Here is a 14,259-nt window from a genome sequence, read left to right as displayed (position 1 = left end):
GCGTGGGCTAAGCCCTGCGAGGTGGACTTGGATTGAGATGTGTGTTGTGCAGTTACAATGAAAAGGAGGAGTCCTGGGATCTGCCAGGAGGGCCACGGCAACACCGCCGCGGTGTTAAGTCTTAGGCAGTGTTTCATAGCACTGGAGACAAAGCTTAAATCTAATTCCCAGATGTCGGTTGACTGAGGCTGCGTCCAGGTGGCTGAAAAGACAGGAGTCAGGCCGTTAACTACATCTGTGGAGAAAGTGTAACTGCTGAGACAGGAAGAGGGGTTGGAGACCTGGGAACTGGGATCCTTGGTTTATAATCAGGTCAAGTCACTTGCCTCTCAGGCACCAGTGTCCCCTTCTGTGCCATAAACCCTAGCATCCTGAGACTTCTCTTTTTTGGTCATTCCTAAAAGAACCCTGGCCACATGGTTCTCCTTGGTGGAAGCTGATGGCCCTCGGTGTAGAAGGGACAGCAGAGCCCACTGGTATGACTGGGTGGTGGTTAAAGCTCATCCTCTGGAGCTAGATGGCCTGGGTTCAAATCCCTTACTAGCTGTGTAAATGTAAACAAGTTACTTACACTCTCTGTGCCTCAGTTTCCTGGGGGAAACTATTGTGAAGATGAAGTGAGTTAGTAAGTGGAAGTGCTTAGCACAGTGCCGGGCACACATTCAGCACACAGAATGATTAGTGGTGCCGTTCTTTAGCAGTAAAGTCTCCCATTGAAGGGGATTCCATTTGTAGCAGTGCAGAGGCTAACCAGTAGACAGACAGCAGGGGCATCAGAGCTGCAGAGGGAAAGGGTCTTGCCCAAAGTCACACAGCCAGTTAGTGGCAAAGCCAATTTACAGGTACCCTAAAGCCAGCTGTTGAGTAGGGTATCTAGACCAAGTTCTTGGTCATTGAATCCAGTCCTGTGGCATCATTAGTCCATGGTGGTCCTGACAAGGAAGGCCCGGGGTCCAGGAAATCAGACTCACAGCTAGAACCTGCCAACCATTTGGGGCAAAGGAAGTCTTTAGGGACTGCCCTTCTAGGGCCAGAGGAAGCCTGAGCAGAGGCAGGGACTGTTCAGTCCAGAGTGGAAGTCCAGCCATCTCCAAACCAGGCTGAGGAATTGTGACTGCAGGACATCACAAACCACGCAAGAGGAGACAGAGCAGGAAAGGCAAGCCTTCCCCACACTGCCCCTCAGCTTTGATTAGTAAATGAGCCTGGCCTAGGAAAGTAAGACCCTGGGTAGAGCTGTATTTCCTTCTCCATGAGGACACTGATTCTTCTGTGTCTTACTGTCTGATTTGGGCTGTGGGCTCTATGAGAGTGAGAAACACAACGGAGTCATCTCAGTCGCCCTGGCTGAGGCTCTTAGGAAGTGCTGGTTGGTTGGGTGAGGTAAGTGAATTGATTGGTGAATAAGTGTGTGTGTGCGTGTGTGTGTGTGTGTGTGTGTGTGTGTGTGGTCAATGAGATGAAGAGTAGCTAGGGAGAGGATGAACAGATGAATAAGGGGTGGGGGACAGATGAATGGTGGGATGGGTAGATGTGAGTGGGTGGGATGAATGGTGGATGAATGGACGAGTGGCTAAAGGGTGGTGGACGGATGAATATGAACTGATAGAAAGCTCAGGACAGGACTGATATTCCTCCTCCTGCTTTCCTGTCCTCATTACAGGAAAGAGGTAGGAGTCGGTCCCAGTCCCAGTCTCTAGCATTCTATTGGCACCTCCGGCCTACTGAGCTGATTTCCTCCGCAACTCCCTTAGCTCTCTATTCTGCATTGATGTACAGATCTCCCAATGAGCTAGTGCCTTTTATTCTTCACACACACACACGCACAGTAGATGAGTATTTGCAAGAATAGCTTGTGTGAGTGTCATCTACATGCATTCACAGACCTTAGAGACCACCTGTCCAGCCCCCTCTCTTTACTCTGAAACGAGAAGGAACTTGTGCCGTGTCACTGCATGGGTTAGCGGAGGTAGAATCCAGATATCACAGAAGCGATGGTTAAAGACTTTGCCTCTGGAGTCCATTAGACCAGGATTTGAACTCTAGGCTTCAGCACTCACCACTTGAGTGCGACCCTGAGCAAGTTACTTAACCTTGCCAAGCCTCTGTTTTCCAGTCTGTAAAATGAGCATATAATTAATCATAATTGCTAACATTCACTTAGCCAGGCTCAATGCTGCATACTTACCCCCATGTTGCCTTGTACCTGACCCCATGAAGTGAGGACATCACATCTTTAATTCATAGATAAGGACACTGAAGCTGTGAGAAGTAAAAGAATGTGCCCATAGTCCCAGAGCAGATAAGAGGCTGAGCCAGGTCTGGAATCAGGTCTGTAAGATCCAGGGCCTGTGCAGCCCACCACGCTCCATGCCCAACTCATTTGGCGGCACCTTTTTCTTGAGGCAGTTCCAGGGCTGCTGTGAAAATCAAATGAGAAATGTCAGGTGGAACGCCCAGCGCAGTGCTTAACAAGTAGCAAGCACACGACCCACAACATTTATTACTCTTATTGCCTGTATGATTGTTTCTGAGCCTTACCCTCTGCAGTTTTCTTTGCCAGTCTTTGTCTTGCTTGACCCTCCACATCCCTTCCAGGTGATCAAGACAAATATGATCATTCCCATCTTGCAGTTAAGAAAACGGAACTGCGGAAACATCAAGTAACATGCCTAGGGCAGCTCCTGACCACCAAGTGACAGAGTTGGGCCTAGAGAATTCTGGAGGAGTTTATCAGGCAGGCAAGGGGGCATGGGCATTCCAGGCAGGGCATAGCCCTGCGAAAGGCCCAGGGACCTGAAGAATCATGGCCCATTCAGTAAATGTGGCAGTCTGTGGCCTGTGCATGTCTACAGGCTAGAATAATGAGAAGTGAGGCTGGGAGGTCTCGGGGGAGCTGGGTGGCAGCAGATAAATCCTTAACAGGCTTTCTCCTCCCAGTGCTCAGGCCGCATCAGACACAGGTGGTGCCAGGGCCAAGTCTGCCAGCAGGGAGGCCAGGAAAAGCAGCCCTGGATGACCCTCCAGAAGGCCAGCCTCAACCCCATGCCCCATCCCTTCTGAGGATGACAGAAGCTTTTTCTTTCCACTCTTATTCCTAACCATTAGGAACTAAACCTGCCCTCTGAGGGAAGCTATGTGAATCAACTTTTAGTCAGAAATCGCTTTCCTGCCTCAGAAATCCTGGCACAACCTCAGATTTCCTTTGCCACCTCTGACTCTTTGAACGTCATGTCTTCTACTAGCTTCTCTTCATCCTCCTGCTTCTCAGAGCCATGGCTGAGCTTTAAATGGAAATAGCTCCTTCCTCAGACTTTTGAGGTACTGTGCTTTCTTGGGAAAACATTCGCCTTCTCCACCTGCATTTATTCTGTTCTGAAACGACCCAAGCGACCTTTAATTTTATGTTTTATGAGACCTCTTTTAAGATATGTTGACACTATGGTTAACATTTGAATTATTTAGCTGAGATGAGTGCTTGTGGAGCTGTTGTTAGAAAGTTACGGCGTATTTCTGAAAATAAAAACTATTAAGAGAAAAACAAACTTCCCTGGAACACTTGAAGCGGTTCTGAAGGAAGGAGCAAAAAGGACTTTCCTGACAGGATGGTTTTCCTGAATAAATGAACCAAACTAAACCTACTTAGAAACCCCAAGTCTTCAGCATACCTTATTCCTAAACTCAGATGGCTACAGCGAGAACCCCAGTAGTCCCCAAAAGACAGAAAGGATCTGTTTCATTGTGTTCTCTGTAATCTTAGAACCGGGGCACCAAGGAGAAGTGGGGAAGGAAGTAGTGACTTTGGGAAACAGAGACAAACCTTGAACTCAGCTCTCTTGGCTCCATGCTCTGAGACTAGCTCTGGCCAAGCCAGGGGTGCCAGAGGCATGGAAGACACTGGAAATGACTTTGCAGGGCATTAAGGTGGGAAGGTTGAGTAGGAGATGGAGTTCTGGTAGGTGAAATAGCAGGGCCTTCTGTTGAATTCAACAACTCATTTTTGTTTTGTTTTTTGGGGTTTTGTTGTTGTTGTTTTGTTTTTTTGCAAACACCCTTTCCAGAAGAGTTTAAAGCAAATAACCCCCATCTGGGAATTCTGACTGTTCACAGAGCTATTAATACCTACATCCCACCCCCTCACCCTGCACACACCACACAAACACACAATCCACTCCACACCGCATACATCACACACGTGCACATATACACCACACCCCACACCACACACACATGTACACAAAGCACTGGTGAGCTTGGGAAGGTCCTCAAGGAGTTTCCTTTCCAGGAGTGTCTCCCTGGGGATTTCAGCCTCTCAGTCTGTTGTCCTGAACACCCACACGGACTTCTGCCTTTCTCCCCTCCAGGGAAATTCTCGTGGCCCTGCCACCTGCTCCTCAGGAGGCCTGGCACCTGAGGAGCTCCTGAGGAGGCAGGCCTTCAGATGACAATCCTGGAGGCTGAAATTCTGACAAAATTCCATCCCACCTGGCCTCCCAGTGGCAGCACTCCACACACAAACACAAAAGTATTCACTTATTCATGGGTTACCCCCACGGTGGGAGGCAAAGATAAACAAGAAAGACACAGCCTCCCCCGTCAAGGACTCTAAACAATCACCAACCGCTTAACTAGTTAATGAGCAATCTCAGATGCTAGTGGTGAGAGGCAGGGCTGCTGGGAGAGCATGTGCTGTAGGCTCAGAGTTGGGAACACCTGGGGTCAAATCCTAGCTCAGCCACTGACTAGCAGGGTGACCCCGCCGCCTTTGTGAGCCTGTGTGTACACAACTGTAAAGTGGGAATAATAGCAACCTACCTCCCAAGGGGCTGTGAAGATACAACTAGATAATGCACGTGGAGCGCTTAATAAAGTGGTGAGCAGAGTCGACGTTCAAAAAATGGGAAAAATGGTCCCTGCTTCTGCTGTGGAAGCTGGCGGGCGGCTCATACAGGCATCTGGGAAGGCTTTACCGCCAGTGCCTGTCCTTGAGAGGTGAGGAGGCGAGGCCACCAGAGACAGCCAATGAGCAGAAAGTCGTTTTTCTAACATTGTCATGTTGCAATTGCTGCAGTCCACCATGCTATGTTTGTTGGGTTGTTTGGGAGATCTTTTAAAAGATTTTTTTTAATTGTGGTAAAATACACTTAACGTAAAATGTATCATCTTTTTTTTAACCATTGATAAGTATACAGTTCACTGGCATTAAGCACATTCACACTGTCGTGCAAACATCACCACCATCCAACCCAGAATTTCTCATCTTCCCCAACTGAAACTTTGTGCCCATCAAACACTAACTTCCCCCAGCCCCTGGAAACCACCATCCTACTTTCTATTTCTATGAACTTGGATATTCTAGGTACATCATATAAGTGGAATTATACAGTATCTGTCCTGTGTGATGGGCTTATTTCACTTAACATAATGTCTTCCGGTTTATCAATGTTGTAGCATGTGACAGAACTCTCTTCCTTTTTAAAGCTGAATAATATTCTCTTGTGTGTATAGACCACACTTTGTTTATCCATCTGTCTGTCTATGGACACTTGAGTTGCTTCCTTTTGGCTTTTGTGAATAATGCTGCCATGAACAAGGGTGTGCAAATATCTTTTCAAGTCCATGCTTTCAATTCTTTGGGGTTTGCTGGATGATATGGTAATTCAGTGTTTAATTTTGGGGAACCATCAGATGGTTTTTCACAGCAGCTGCACCATTTTACATTCCCAGTAGTATACGCAGGGTTGCAGTTTCTCCACATCCTCACTAACGCTCATTTTCTGTTTTGTGTTTTGTAATAGCCATCCTAATGGGTGTGAGGTGTTACACGCTAGCTACATTGTTTAATCTCATTTTTGCAGATGTTATTTATAACTTGTAGTTCTTCAAGTCATCATTTCTTGATCTTGGCTGTTTTCCCTCTCTATCATCCCAAAACAGGAGCATGAATTTTCCCCCAAAGCTATGCCCGTGGCTGCATGCAGCACTCCCAAAGGGCTTAATGCCCACACCGAGAATTGTGCTGGGTGGAGTCTGGAGGCTTGGTGAAAGCTGCAAGCCCACCCCTCCGCAGGTCCGTTGCTTCCTGTCCATCAAAACCAGAACAATACCTATGCCTTAACTCCCTTTCAGAATTAGAGCCCTGGAGGTAAAAAGGCTCTTGGAAATTCTACAGCAATAGCAAAACCTCTGGGTTTGTCAAAAAAAAAAAAAAAAAAAAAATTTAAAAAAGGGCAAAAAAGAAGAGGGGCAGGCCCCCATTTGTTAATAATGCACGTAGGCGATTTCAGAGCTCAAGTTCATGGAAACAAATTGAATTACGGAGGAGGCAGCTCTGCCATTTGCAACCATGGATTGTTTGAAATCCTTTTAGAGGAAAATTAAAATATTTCACAGAGGGTAATAAAATGCCGGGTGTTTTGCAACCATAACTGCTCAGCTCTCTTGGGCAAATAAGTAATTAGGCATTTTTATTTAAGTCCTTCGTGTCGTCATTTTCTTTCATTAGTGGAGGTGGGGGGGGGGACTACTGTGGAAAATACATAAAACTCTGGAAATCATCCGAAGGCCAATTATAAAATTGTAATAAATATATATGTGTGTATATATGCATATCTATACATACACACACAGACACACACACACACACACACACACACACACACATACACAAATATATAAATTTTAAAGCAGAGCCTAACAGCATACTGCAGAGACAAAGGAGAGTGCTTAGAATTTATTTTCCCAAACATCAGAAATGGGATGCTTTCCTATCATATCTCACTGAAGAGCTTGGGACTGGGGAACCTTCCAAGGCTCCTGATGCTGGAGATCTAGTTTGAAATGGCATGAGATAGGGAGGGTGTTCGGAGCCTCGTTCCCATACCTTGCTCTGCCTTGCTCTGCCATTCCTCACCACGATCTGCTTGAAGGAAAAGGTTGATGAGGGTCGACTTTTCCCTCAGCTAGAGATCATCTGCTCAGATCTTTCTGTTTTACAGACACTGAGGACAAGGGTTTAAGGCCTAAGGTTCTGTCCTTCCTGTGAGTCCCCAGGCCTCAGGGTGGCCGTGTTATCAATGCTCATGACCTTAAAGTGCTGAAGTCGGCTCCCTAACTGCAGAAGGGGGAGTAAGCAAGATGTGTCCAATCGCAGTTCTGTCCCCTGCATAGCCAGTCCGTGCTGGCGTCTAGACGCCACCTTCTTCCTCCTGTCTGGACTGCTCTTTTGAACAACATGAAGGAGGGCGAGGGTGAGGATACAGAGGATTCCTGTGCAAGGCTGGTCTGAGACCCATGAAGAACCACTGATGGCAGTGCAGGCACTCAGACATGTTCATAGGTAATTACTCCTCTTCAAACCTCTCCAGGGTCTGTGTTTATCTGTGATGGCTTTTACCACTCCCAAAGCCGCCTCCACCTGAGTGGCTACATGTTAATTTTGTGCAAATGATGTGAGTAGATGTGGGAAGGTGAGTTTACCTGTAAGTACGAACTTCTCACAGCCTCCTGCTAATCCCACAATGAGCATCCATGAGGAGGCATCTTGTCCTTACCTGTTAACCACCAGACTGATCCGCATCGAGCCATCCAGCAAACAGGAAGTCCTACTGTGTGCTGGGCTCTGTGCTGGTTCTGAGAACCCAGAGAGGGAAAAAATACAACTCCTTCACTTGGGGGCAAGGCAGACCCACGAAGCAATTTTCAAAGAGCAGGAGATATTTGAACTGGTCCTTAAAGGGCAAGGAGACATCTGCCTGCCAGGGAAGGGGGAAGAAACAGCAGAGGCACAGGTACAGAGGTACGAAGCAGATCTAGTTCAGGCAGCTGCCCAAGAATGTGATGTGGTCAGTGATACACTGAGAGTCTTGGGTCAGGTGATTGTGGTGGTCATGCAGCCAGCATTTAGTGGGGGGCCAGTGCTTAAGAGTATGTGCCAAATGAATGACTGAAGGAAAAGAGGAGGAAGCAGAAGAATGGAGAAGTGAATTATGGCTTATTCACAGAATGGAATCCAAACAGCATTTAAAACTCAGATGACTCTCAATAATATAATGGTACATGAGCAAAGCAAGTTATAGAAGACCGTGTACAGTCTTCTTATATGAACCTTTCAACGCACAAAACAGCACTGCATGTACACGCATACAGATATGCATTAGATTAAACTACATGAAATTGCCAGTTGCCAATGTGTGACCATTTTGACATACGAAAATAGCAATTTCATTTGGTTGAAACTAAATTGAAATCACAAGGGATGGTCCTACTCAGCAATGGAAATGCTACTCAGCAATGAAAAGGAATAAGCTATTGACATGCATCGACTTGCCTGAATGTCAAGGAGGTTATGTTGAGTAAAAAGAAGCTAGTCTTCAAAGGTTACGTACTATATGATTTCATTTTTATAACATGCTTGAAATGACAAAAGTATAAAGATGGAGAACAGGTTAGTGGTTGCCAGGGCCAGGAAGTGGGGAGGGAAGGGTGGTGACAATGGTTATAAAAAAGAGTGGCAAAGTGATCCTTGTCATGAGCTGTCTGGTATCTTTACAGTGGTGGTCATAGAAATATCCACATGTAATGTCACTGCCTAGATCTAAACACACACACACACACACACACACACACACACAGTGCATACAAAACTGGTGAAATCTGAATCAGGTCAGTTTGATTATATCAGTGTCAATATCTTGGTTTTGACGATGTTCTCAATCATACCAGAGGTAAGCGCTACACAAAACTGGATGAAGGAATATGACATCCCTCTGTAATATTTCTTTTTTTTTTATTTTTTAAAGTTAGACATGTATACAATCCACGAAGTGATCCCCTTCCCCCACCCCGATAACTCTAGCACTCTCTGTATTATTTCTTACCGCATGTGAATCTAGAACTATCACAAAATAAAAAGTTAAGACATGCACAGTAACGATCTATGCTAAGTTTAAGATAGAGGTTCTTCCTGGAACAAGGAGTGGATTGTGCAGATGGAGAGAGATACACAGGGGAATTCAACTTTATCATGTTTTCCTTCTTAAAAAAGAAAAATCTAAAGCGAATATAGAGTAAGCAAGGTATGTGTCCAGCTGCAGTCCTGTCCCCTGCGTACTTGTAATGCTTTTATGTTTGAAATAGCTCATAATTTTTTGAAAGCTGATCATGCATAACTCCTTGCATCAGGATCCAGGACTGTGTCTGGGTTGCAGAGGGCTAAGAGTGCATAGAGAAGGCTAAAGGCTGACTGAGAGGAGAGGGGGCAGCCAGAGCCTGGTCCCCACCTCTCAGACCACAAGGCAGCAGCCCCAGGGCCTCTCCAAGGCAAACCCCTGTGAGCCACTCGCCTCTCTCTCTGCAGCCCCCAGAGAAGGAGGGCGCCCTGCCTCGGCAAGTGGGTAATAAGACAGAGTGTGGCCTGCTGGGCTTCGTGCTGGACCTGAAGCAGGACTATGAGCCCGTGCGCAGCCAGATGCCAGAGGAGAAGCTGTACAAAGTATACACCTTCAACTCCGTGCGCAAGTCCATGAGCACCGTCATCAAGCTGCCGGATGAGAGTTTCCGCATGTACAGCAAGGGTGCATCTGAGATCGTGCTCAAGAAGTAAGAGGCCCATTGAGCGGGCAGGGGCACAAGGATTTGGGGACCGCAGGGTGGCGCAGCACAGACAGCCCTACAGGCTGGGTCAGAGGGGCCGTCTGGCACCCAGAGGCACAGAGGGGGCCCTGCCCAACGTCCCACAGCAAAACCACCTCCAAGACCCTTGCTCAGTGCTTCTTCTACTATTTTCTCTTTAAAATTTCTTTAGAGAGTCCTCTTCCTCCCTTATTTGCTGTTAGGAAGTTCTACCCATTATCACTGTTAGATCTCTCTTATTTCACTTCCCTTAGCATAGAGTTGGTGGATGATAGTGCTTTTCACTGTTAGCCAATCTCCTCTGACTCCAGGTGTCAGAAATAAGCCTGGAGAACTAAGCAAGTCACTCCCTCTCTCTGAGCCTCAGTTTCCCCACTTGTACCTTGAAGGGATTGGTCTAGCCCAGTGGTTCTCAATCCTAGCTACAAATTGGAATCACCCCAGGGAGGGTTTAAGAAACCATTGATTTCTGGTCTCACCTCAGACAAACTGAATTGGAACCTCTGGGACAAGGCCCACACATGCGTATTTATTTATTCAAGGTCCTCCAATGCCATTCTAATGTGCAAGCAGGATCAAGAACCACTAGCCTAGGTTTAATGCCCTCTGAAAGCCATTTTGGCTATGGCGCTATTTTTTTCAGATAAAATCTTGTGAATATGAAACAGATCAAAGGAGACCTGCTCTTGCTGAACCTACTGGGACAGATATTGCAAAAATGCTGCCCGATTTCTCTTTGGCTGATCCCGATTTCATCCATGCCTCAGCCCTAAGGGCCTGGACCATCCCTGAAGCATTATGGGATATGGACTGGACAGGCACTGGATTACTGACCACAGCCAGCTGGGCAACACCAGGGAGGGGAAAGTGAGCTCGAGCCAGTCAGAAAGAAGATCCTGGGGCCCTTGGACCTTATCCATCTCCATTCCCAGGTGCTGCAAAATCCTCAATGGGTCAGGGGAGCCCCGAGTCTTCCGGCCCCGCGACCGGGATGAGATGGTGAAGAAGGTGATCGAGCCCATGGCCTGCGATGGGCTTCGCACCATCTGCGTGGCCTACCGTGACTTCCCCAGCAGCCCTGAGCCCGACTGGGACAATGAGAACGACATCCTGAACGACCTCACCTGCATCTGCGTGGTGGGCATCGAGGACCCTGTGCGGCCCGAGGTAGGCCCCCCAACAGCAGGTCTGAGTAGGGGGTCAAGCTGGGAGTCCAGCCTGCTGGCATAGTCACCTCGTCTCTCTCTGGGTCTTTCTACTTACCTGCTCCTAAATACTAAGACTAGCACTGGCCATGCTTGACTTTGGTCTGCTTAGGGCAAAACCCACAGCCTGCCAGCAGTCCTGGAGTCATCCACCCAAACACCCAGAAACCTTCCCTCTGGTCCCTCAAGCAACAGGTGTGGGGGCTGCCCTGCCTTAGAAACCTCTTCCCCCACAGGAGCCAGGATCTATTGTAACAAGTCCAAGGTCCCTTTAAAAGAGATGACCAGTAACAAAGGTCACCACATTCAGGAAAACCCCAAGTGTGGGATCCCCACCAGAATTTAGAGTTCCCCCCCTTCAAGATCCAGGGTACCGGTCAGTTTATATTCCCATACTTGCTTGCTGAGTACAAAGTGACAGTCTACCTTTATCCAGTTTCCAGGGGAACAGAGCTAGAAAGTTAACCAGAGGTCAAACTCTCAAGAAGGGAAGGGGAGGTGATGGACTAAGTGCATCTAATGCTCAGCTTAGAGTAGGTCTTCAGTCTCCTTTAATGGAATCTGAGCCGAGAATTCAGTGCTAGAGATCTGCAGCATCGGGAGGATAGGCCCTGCGTGGACAATCAGGCTGCCCAGGCCAGAGAGGCTGTGGGAAGAGGAGACAGATGCCTCGAGTGTCCAAAACACTGCTGTGGTAGGCAAAATAAGTCAGCTTACCTTATGGGGCCCAGAGGTCTGAGCCCACAAGGCAAAGGCATAGGAAGGGCTGGCCTTCCCCTCCTCCGAGGACTGTCACAGCTGCTGGACCCAGACCTGACTCCCCAGCCAGGTCCAGATTGGCCATGGCTGTGGGATTTGGTGACAGTGCCATCAAGGCCACCTTCCTCCACCAAGAGCGACGTCATTCTTCCCCACTTGCCCTGACACCATTCTCTGGAGACCTCTGGCCATTCCCTGCACATCTTGAAGGCTCTGTTTCCCCTTCTTTCAAGTGAAAAGGGGTAGACAAGATGCTTATCAACTTCCCAGGCCCTATGTTGCTTTCAGAGACCAAGAGAAACCAGAATGTCACTGACGTGGACATTCACATTCAGTCAGCTGGGAGAGGGGTCTGGGGCCAGGCATCAGACCTGGGACCCTGAGTCCCAGCATTACTGGCTACGACCTTGGACCAGTTATATAACCTCTCTAAACCTCCATTTCCTCATCTGTGAACTGGGGATAATAATATCACATACATACATACATACAAGCAACAGGCAAGGTATCTGGCACAAGATAGGTGGCCCATAAATGTCGGTCCCCTTCCTGTCTGCCCCTCCCCAGTAGATTCATTACTGTGGATCCAGTGACACATAACAGCCCCTCACACAGAACCTGGCATACAGAAGGTGCTCAAATAAGTGCTGGTGGAATAAATGAATGAGAATGAATGGGACTTGAACCCCCATCTTCCAACACCGTGTCTAGTTCTCACCCCCTCACTCACACCCAGAGCCTGCAACAGCAAAGGCGCTTAATGCCCTGGTGCTTGGCCCACATGCATATTCCTGCAGGCTGGGTCTCTCCCTGGACAGAGAGGCTGCAAACCCTCTGTGGGACGCCGGCTCCTTACCAGCTGCTAATGGTTTCAGGCTTTGCCATGATGTATCTCCTGAAGACCATGGAGACTTGTCCCTGCACAGCACACAAGGATAGGCCATGGCTTCCCTGTCCTTCCCATCCCCAGATTCTCCCTCTAGTCCCACACCCAGAGCTCCTGGCTCATCACCCTGCCTTGGAAATGCCCCTGAGGTAGGATGGAAAGTGGCATTAGACACACACTTGTTTGGCCATGACCACAGTAATAATAAATGTATTTTATGTCATGATTCAATAAACACACATTCTTAACCAAAATAAGAACCTCACACGGTAATGTGATGCACTTAAGTACTTTCTATTCTCTTGTATTTCTTTTCTTTCTTTTCATAAATGCTGGTCACTCCTCACCCACTACTAAACCGATTTCACAATCAACTAAAGGGGCATGATTCAAGGTTTGCTTCTCTCCCAGACACTCTCAATCACCCCCAATTTGCAGATGAAAACACTGAGGTTCAAACAGGGACAGTGATGTTCCCAAAGTCTCACTGTTTCATAGCTAAACGAATCCAGATTAGAACAGGTTTTCTGCCTTTCTCTCCCAGGGCCTTCTCCTGGGAGCCACAGAAATGAAAGGGCAAGTGGCTCTAAGTCAGGAGGGTGAGGAGAGGAGAGGGAGGGCCTGAGAAGGGCTGAGCTGAGTCCCAGGCATTTTCTGTTGACAGCACTATCATCCAGAGATTCTGGCTTTAGGTGCAAACTGTGGGAGGAGGATGCAGAGCTGGATATGCTTTCATCCTAGAGGACCCTGCAGTGGAGAAAGGGGGCCGGGATCCAAGCCCCATCCTGCCACTGACAAACCACCTCCCCTCTCTGTTACTCAGTCTCCTCTCGCCTGTAGAATAAGAGGTTGGCCTAGGCGCCCCTCAGGCCCCTTCCAAGCGCTGACATTCCGAGCCAGCTGACTAGGAGGCTTACACTCACACCTTCCTTCACTTCCTTCAGTCAGCGCATCCCTGTTGGTGACCATCCATCCCTCTCACCTTGGCTCACCCCTGCATGTAGATTTAGAAGTGGTAAGCTGTGTTGGAGAGCAGTGACTTACTGGAATGACACAGCAGTTAAGAGACATGCATTCTAATACTGCCCCTGCTACCCCTTCACTGAAGACCTCAGGTGCATCTCTCCCCCTGGGCCTTAGTTCCCCATCTGAACAATGAGGAAGTTGGATGTTCACAAGTGAGGGACACAGCAGGGTTACTGGTGATACTCCTGGAAGGTATAAAAGCTCTGATCTGTTGAGTCACCCTCTCTCAGAGGGGCAGGAGTGGACGCAGGGCCTAAAGAGACCAGCAGGTATAATATATATATATATATATACATATATATATATATATATATATATATATATATATGCGTCCACTCCTGCCCCTCTGTGTCCCTCACTTGCATAAATGCATAAATCACCTAAAAATATATATTAGGTGATTTATGCATGTGGAGCTAAATTCAAAAGGTTCAATGGCATAGACAGGGTGAAGTAGCCCCCATGCCACCCCTTGCCCCCTGGTTTTCACCTCAGAGGCAGCCAAGGTCACCAGTTTCTTGGGTGACCTTGGGGAGTGTCTATGCCTATGGTGTGTTTGTTTGGAGTTCTCCTGGGCAACCTTGAGGCGGGCCAGAGCAAAAATCTCAGCCTAGACCATCACCTGGGTCCTACAGGCATATTCAGATTTGTTTTGCAGGTGCCACAGGGCAAAGAAAAACTGGCTCCTTAGTTTCTCCATCCGTCAAGGGGGCAAATCTCAGACTGCCTTCCTTCCTCAAGAAGACAAAG

General features: G+C 47.9%; 1 protein-coding gene across 13 annotated transcripts in view; it reads left to right on the top strand.

Moving 5' to 3' along the window:
- ATP2B2 (ATPase plasma membrane Ca2+ transporting 2) overlaps positions 1–14,259 on the top strand; it is a 359,406-nt gene that overhangs the window by 316,370 nt on the left and 28,777 nt on the right. For all 13 annotated transcript variants that reach the window (XM_016121355.2, XM_016121360.2, XM_016121357.2 and 10 more), the window contains 2 exons: positions 9,359–9,600; positions 10,566–10,800. In XM_016121355.2, coding sequence (XP_015976841.1) covers positions 9,359–9,600; positions 10,566–10,800 — 477 coding nt within the window. The remainder of the gene's footprint in view (positions 1–9,358; positions 9,601–10,565; positions 10,801–14,259) is intronic.

This window comes from Rousettus aegyptiacus, unplaced genomic scaffold (assembly GCF_014176215.1).
Source record: "Rousettus aegyptiacus isolate mRouAeg1 unplaced genomic scaffold, mRouAeg1.p scaffold_m13_p_4, whole genome shotgun sequence".
NCBI lineage: Eukaryota > Metazoa > Chordata > Mammalia > Chiroptera > Pteropodidae > Rousettus > Rousettus aegyptiacus.
The sequence above is the reverse complement of the archived record's forward strand: the minus strand, read 5'-3'. Positions and strand labels throughout refer to the sequence as shown.